This window comes from Atta cephalotes (assembly GCF_000143395.1).
Source record: "Atta cephalotes unplaced genomic scaffold scaffold00075, whole genome shotgun sequence".
Classification (NCBI taxonomy): Eukaryota; Metazoa; Arthropoda; class Insecta; order Hymenoptera; family Formicidae; genus Atta; species Atta cephalotes.
The window spans coordinates 865,544-872,923 of record NW_012130139.1 but is presented as its reverse complement, the minus strand read 5'-3'; the positions used below and the strand labels follow the sequence as shown (position 1 = coordinate 872,923).

The 7,380-nt window shown below is 30.8% G+C and overlaps 1 protein-coding gene and 1 non-coding gene across 2 annotated transcripts in view; both read right to left on the bottom strand.

Annotated features, from left to right (window-relative positions):
* Window positions 1-5,587: 5,587 nt before the first annotated feature.
* Window positions 5,588-5,660, bottom strand: Trnav-uac. The gene has a single exon. It is a non-coding gene; the product is annotated as a tRNA-Val (tRNA).
* An 883-nt stretch (window positions 5,661-6,543) lies between these two features.
* The window catches only part of LOC105624324 (collagen alpha-1(XI) chain-like), an 11,376-nt gene continuing 10,539 nt past the window's right edge, over window positions 6,544-7,380 (bottom strand). Inside the window, exons 17-18 of the mRNA XM_012205681.1 lie at window positions 7,149-7,237; window positions 6,544-6,903 (exon numbers count right to left, since the gene is read on the bottom strand). Of these exons, the coding sequence (XP_012061071.1) occupies window positions 6,544-6,903; window positions 7,149-7,237 (449 nt within the window). The remainder of the gene's footprint in view (window positions 6,904-7,148; window positions 7,238-7,380) is intronic.

Sequence of the window (7,380 nt, the reverse complement as noted above, 5' to 3'; positions counted from 1 at the left end):
CTACTCTCTCTCTCTCTCTCTCTCCTCCCCCCCTCGTCCCCCCCTCCTCTCTCTCTCTTCTATTAACGTTTGCCATTTCTTGACATATGCACCGGTCTGATAACGTAATAATAGTCATTGCGGCACTATAATTGCACGCACGACCACCGGAAAACCGGGTTTACAGGTGCGTGTACTCACGGGTGACCAGCGGTAAGCGGTGTGACACGTGTCGCCTGTTAATCGCACCACCGACAGCAACACGCTGATTCCGCCGAGGGAGTTCGAGAGAGAGCTCAATGACGATTAAATCAGCGATGTTCGCGCGGACTGATTATTTCGACACGTTTCTTCATTTTTCACGATTTGCTTCTTCGAAGTAACACTTGTGTAAATTTACGTGATAATATAGGAAATTTAATCCTCCGCCGATAACTGGAGGCGACTCTTTAAAAACACTATCGATATTTTTGATTGTAAATAGATAAATTTAAATTTGTAAAAAATAATTAAATACATAGTTTAGAAAAATCAAAAGCTTCGATAAAAATGAAGATCTCCGCACTAATCGATCTGCTTGTTTCGTGTATGTCTTAATGTTTTGTCTGATGCATATAAAATAACAATATATGTGTGTATATATCTTAAAGTGAAAAATGATTCCGCGAATATAATTTATATTTTACAGTAATGTCGTTCGATAAAAAATACAAGTAACGCAGAACTAAAATTTATAAAATATCGATAGCGATTTTATACAAAGTAACGAATGATACAAATAAATAAAAGAATATAATTAAATTAAAAATTAATGCGTACAGTGTTCCAACCTGATTGTGAGTCAAAACTCGCACTGAATTCATTAAGCACGCAGACTTTTTGAATTGAATTTGCTGATGCGAGTTTTATTTTAATGCTAATTAATCACAAACAGACCTTAACAAGCAAGAAATAAATTCTATGCACTGCGTTTGCAATTTTAAAGATTAAAAATTGTGATCTTAATGAAAATTGAAAACAAACAGATCTTTTTTCAAAAGTAATGAATTTTTTTATTTATTATTATCGTGATCTTTTAAACACGAGACAAAGATAAATTATTTTATATACTTATATAATAAATATGAATTATTTTTATTATTATTAAATACATTAACATATTGAAAACCATTATATTATGAAACATTATTTTATACTATAACCTGAATAAAAAAATACCTCACTGTAATATCTTATATCCATATAATACTTAATCTTTGTTTAAAAAAAACGTATAGCTAACTTTGAATATCTCTCAAAAAAAGATAACAACTATTATTATTACATAATTCTTTATAATTATTTTTCATTTTATATTTTACGTTTACAAATATTTATTTTTAATCCCTTTACCTTTATCAGTTACGCCAATTATTATTTATTTAAAACTTCCAGCAAAAAGATATATTGCGTTGTTATACAATTGGTTACACATTATTAACAGATAATATGCAACCACCTGTACTATTATCAATAAAATAGTACTTACTTATATTAGATCCCAAGTTCAGCAAGGAATTTTTTCTTTTTCGTCTCTGTTCACTGTGATCTATTAATCTTCAACTAGATTTGGCGAATGTCGCGAATGATATGTAGATGTTCTAAAGTCCAAAATTATGATTGGAGTATCATTTATTTTTAATGTTTGATATATAATGTTATTTGCGTCAAACTTCAATAACGCATTCTTCAAAGAAAACCAAATAATTTTCTCTACTTAAAAAAATTAAAACACATTTACATAAATGCAAATTTCACGACAAATAATACTTAATTATTGTTTGGAAATTAATTTAGCTAATTTCAAGATTAGTTTAGTTAAAGAAATTAGTTTAGCTTAGTTAAATGTACTTAAATTAGGCAAAATTAATTTAATTTTGACAATGAATGACATTACAATTTTATATTCATCACATAACACTATGATTAATTTCTGTTTTTTTTTTAAATATAGTCAACTTCAAATCTCTCTGAAATCGGATAACAGTTATATAATTCTTTAAACATAATTTGATTCATTTTACAACATAATATTTTTTTAATCTTTTACACTTTGTGCATTAATTACAACAGTTATTGCAATATTTAAAAGTTTCAATCTTAAAAGGCGATCAAATTATTTGTCGTAGAACTTTCTATTACCTCGGAGAGAATTACACCAGCACGTGATCAGACTAACGTCATGATAACAGTTATCCTCAGAATTCGTCTAACAATGCACAAGACGCAGAATAAAGCCGCGCGTGATACAACTACGAGATGTACCCCTCAAAATTTCATGTCGATTGTCGCCGATTATCCCGGTCAGAGTCGCAAAGATTCTTCGATTTCGCTTCTTGTCGGTGAGTAAAACACGTTAAACTCGCGTAAGCGCGGACACGTGCGATCTATAACTTGTTATAATTTTTGCCCGTCGCTATCTGATCGCGACTTTCAGTAGTAGCTCAGAAAGGGTAGGGTATCAGCTAGCTAGGATTATCATCCCCCGGAGTTCACGCGGCTGGGCGGACGCGATGTCCGTCGACGCGAGAATACGTGCGCGAGACGTCGAGCAACGACAACGATTGGCCGACAGGCGGAGCCAGATCTTCACGATCTTCGCAGGGGTTGAACGAGCGCAACCCCTCGGCTAATTGTAAATAGCGAAGGGTATCCTCTCCTCCAGTCCTCCACTCTGCTGTAAACGGCGGTGAGTGAACCGAAGCGCGAAAGTCAACTCATACACGGCTTTTGCTGCCTCTCCCTCCGGCTAATCGCAAAGAACCGAAGTCGAACCGGCATTATCGAGCGAACCTTATAACCCTGAAAGGGATATAAGGGGAAACGAGAGAGAAAGAAAGAGAGAGAAAGAGAAAGGATTGTGTAGGGAGAAAATTTATTTTACCCTTAGTTGCTTTTCAGCAATTCAATAATAACATGTGATGGAAAAGAGGAGAAAGAATTATATTATTTCCCTTTTTTATTTATTATAAAGATTTTTTATTTAAGGTGAGAAAATTCACATGTAACAACGATATAAAATATACATAAACTTAGGTAATATTAATAATTTACTAAACAATTGTATTATGAACGTAAAGTAAAAATTTCATAGATTAATTCATAAACGTAAATAGAAAAATATTAACCTGTTTTTTATTTAATAAAGTTTAATGTCAAATTATTTTTATAGAATTTTTAAGTACAAATAGATTTATTTTTGTAAATTATAACAATTTATAATTAAATTTTCGTTAAAAAAGAATCGTCTTTAAATCGCTCGAAAAAGCCGAAAATAAAATAAGGATTAAAAATCCTAAAATAGCCTGTATATTTTTTTAATAAAATATTCGTTTTTTGAACATGTATACATACATTATTTGAACCTCGATCGTTTCGTAATTTCTAGATCGATTTACTATGTAGATCGACTTCGATGATGATTGATCCTTAAATAAAGATCTGACAGGCCTCGTTGAAATATACATTTCTGTTACCGTACTCTGGAAGTGACTGTGACATCTGGTAATTTCTCACGGCGTTGCGACGTTCGGTTACGCAAGACAAGCGTAATGGCATACAGTATTTCTTGAATATTTCATTTATTATTTCCTTGGAAATCAATGATCGCCATCTCGAGAATATATATATGCGATCAAGTAACCGTTTTATCTACTAGATATTTTATACACGGTGCCTAGAACTTGCAAAGCTTGCTTTTTAAAAACAGAAATAAGTCTCGAAATTCGAGAAAAAAAATTATTTGCTCAAAAATATTTTTTAAGAAATATAAAATACACGAATTTATTTAGAAATATATATAATTACATTATATTTAATTGCGTAATTTGCGTATATTATTAATCAATAACAAATCTAATATAAGAAATAGATCTATCGAATTTAAATTAAAGTTTGACAAATATCCTGATAAACTTGCTTTAAGATTATAAGCAATTTATCATCTCTTGCTTCCTAAAAAAAGATAAAATAAATATAAGTAAAAGCGAAGGAAAGTGTTATGATCATTTTAACGGAAATTAAAGGTCGCGAATTAACGCCGACAGTGTCGAGTGGACCCAGATACTGAGCTCTCCTGTTAATTTCAACACAGCAAAATTATCCTGAAGGGTGGAAAAAGGCAGAGCCTGCGTTTGATAGCTCGCAGGATTCGCAAGATCCCCGAATGCCTCTTCGATGCGATAGCGGGAGCAGAAAATCGCGCTGAAGTGGTAACGGTCGGGCTAATGGCTCGGAGACGATATTTTGTTAAACAAGGAAACCTTTTATCCCTCCTACCGCACTTCACTGAAAAAGATGCTCGACGTCAGGGACGCTGTTTCCTCCAGCAGAATTACCACTACCATTTTATCAATTTGTCGAATTACTTATGTCTATTACAAGCAAATTTGTTAAAAAATATTCTAATCCTTGAGCTAGTGAATCAATAATACTTAAATATTTTTTTGTAATGTACCTTCAAAGAATTACATTAAAAGAAAAATATAATTGCTCAACCTTTTTGTCGATTATGACAAGTTTTTATTAATCTTACGTACTTATGATAGATTTTCATGCCTTCAAATAATATATATTTAATAAAATATATATATATTTTTTTATATAATTCTTTTCTATTATTCATTTTATTAGTACGATTTTAAGTTCGCTTCCTTAACTTTGCAAGATTTCACGTAACGCGACTAAGCATTTTTCACTTTCTCAATTCCACGCTGAAGCGGCCCTGCACCGTTACTTCGGTTGTCTTGTCATCAGAAAAGGGATGAAAGAAACTGAAGTGTGAACCGCCGACCGCCATGACAAGGTGTCACCTGCGGTTTCTCACGATTCGCCCACGTATATCTCGCCATTCTCGCGGATTCCTTCGATCCGCCCTATCTCTCGAATCTTTTCATACTTTCGTCCCTTCGTCGAGAGTCGATAAGTGTGACGTGTCGATTCGACACGAAGCGCTCAATGAAGCGCTCAGAAGTTTTCTTCTCACTAAATTTAATTTCATTCATTTTCTAATTACTTAAAAAAATTATCAAGTTGAGTTTATCTTTCTTTTTAATTAAACTTGATTTTATTGGCAAAATAAAGTAAGTATAAGTTTGAAATGTGAAGTGATGGAATTGATTAATGCCCTGCAACCTTCAAAGAATAATTATTGAAATTATTTTGACAATTACAATTATTAAATAATAATATTAAATATTTGTAGAATAAATCACTAAACATTATTAATATTAATTAATAAACACATTTATGCCTTGAGAATAAAGGTAAGTTTCAAAATCGCAGATCTGAAATTATAAATCTTCCTTCTTAAGTTTTTCTTATCTTTAAGACAAATAGAAGATGTTTTCGAACACATTTTGATGATCTCAATTTTAATAATGCGTTCTATAATTTTATTTAAAAAGTGATTATGTAAAAATATATTAAATATCCTAGGTTTTTAAATCGATATGTCTATGTAATTTTACGCAGTTATATATTTTTATTTATTGTTTTTTTTTTAATAAAATTATTAAATAGCATTTTCTAATTTTAAGATAAATTTCATATCAAAATAAGAAAAAAAAAGTGGTTCCGGCCGGGATCGAACTGGCGACCTTCTGCGTGTAAAGCAGACGTGATAACCGCTACACCACGGAACCTGATGACGATTACTTTCTTAAATAAGATTATAAAGCACTAAATATATCAAAACGTTAACATACAACATATTGATAGTAAGTAATGAAATAATGAATTGTGATAATGGCGTTATTATTCGGGGAAAAAAATTTTATATATAATTATATAAAATAATATAAAAATATATACAATTGTAAATAATTATATATATTTATATATAATTATGTACAAACTTACATATAAATTATATAAATTATATATAATTATATGTAAAATGTGTCCATTTATATACAAATATATATAATTTTATATAATTTTATATAATTATATATAAAATATTTTTTATCGGATATGTATTTAGAAATAAACAAAAATTCATATGTATTAACAAATAATTAAATATACAATAATCGAAAATTAAAATATAAAATTTATTTAAAAAGATTAGAATTAATATTTTATAATAAAAAAATGTCAATAATTCAATAGTCAATAATATTGTTATGTACGCAGTACGTTCAAAATTCAAAATAAAATATTAATTAGAAAAATTAGAAACTAGATCAATTATTGATAGCTGAGAATATGATTTGAAAATAAATTGGAGAACAATTAATAATTAACACGCTGTTTTATTTATACACATATTAAGCGTATTATTCATATAAATTATTGTATATATAAAAATGTCAGTCTGTATTGTATAGAAAAAGTTAAAGGTGTTACATATAAAGTCCATAATCTATAAACACATGCTATAAACACACGATAAAAATCTCCTACTTCCTGAATTATGCATAAATCGAACCTCGCATTAAATTGCACTTCTCGTGTTCATAATTAATTACTAATTATGTAAAAAATTTATAATTACGGGAGAATAGTGTGATCAAATTTATTGGTCTATTTGAAACAAATTGGGCCAACTTTGAAGCCGAAAGCTTGTTGTGGTAATCCGTAATCGACTGGATAAAAATCGATCAACGGTAGCTGCTGTAACTTGCTGGTGCGAATTAAGAATATGGTCTCCTCCTTACCACTTCGGCTCTTGCACTCGTCCGCAATGAGGTGAGGCCTGATATTGTTATACGAAAATTCGTCCCCGTTGTCACCGAGTAATCGCAGCGAGAGGTTGTAACTGCGATTCTCATCATCATACCAAGCAACGCTGTTCGTGCATGTATACGTAAAATTCTGATAAGCTTCTTGACTAAGAAGACGTAGGAAGTTCATCTGCACAACTCCGATTGTCTCGTAACTTATCTGGAAAATATGATCAATTTCCTCCAATAAAATTCATAATTCGCAACTCTAGACTTGGTAATTTTATTCATTTATTTATTTGTTTATCGAAGTTTTTCGATAATATTAAAAGAAGAATATGTCTCAAACGCAATATTTAACTGACATACTTTTAAGAATAATAATAATAACGTTACGTACAGAAAAAATCGTTAAGTAGGAATAATTAATCATATTGAAAAGAATGGAAATTTCATCGATCTTACTCTGAATCCTCCACGTAAATGTGAGTACCAGTCGGTTTTATTATCTTCTTTTCTCCACGGTATGCTCGGCATATGACTACTGTGAATGTCTGGAAAGATACAAGTTTCGCCCATGTTTGTGATATTACAAATCACACTAATAGCGTCGTCTGGCATGCCCAAATTTGGATCGATCCAGTACCAACCTGTTTGACAAAGCATAATAAAATCTCTCTCTCTCTCTCTCTCTCTC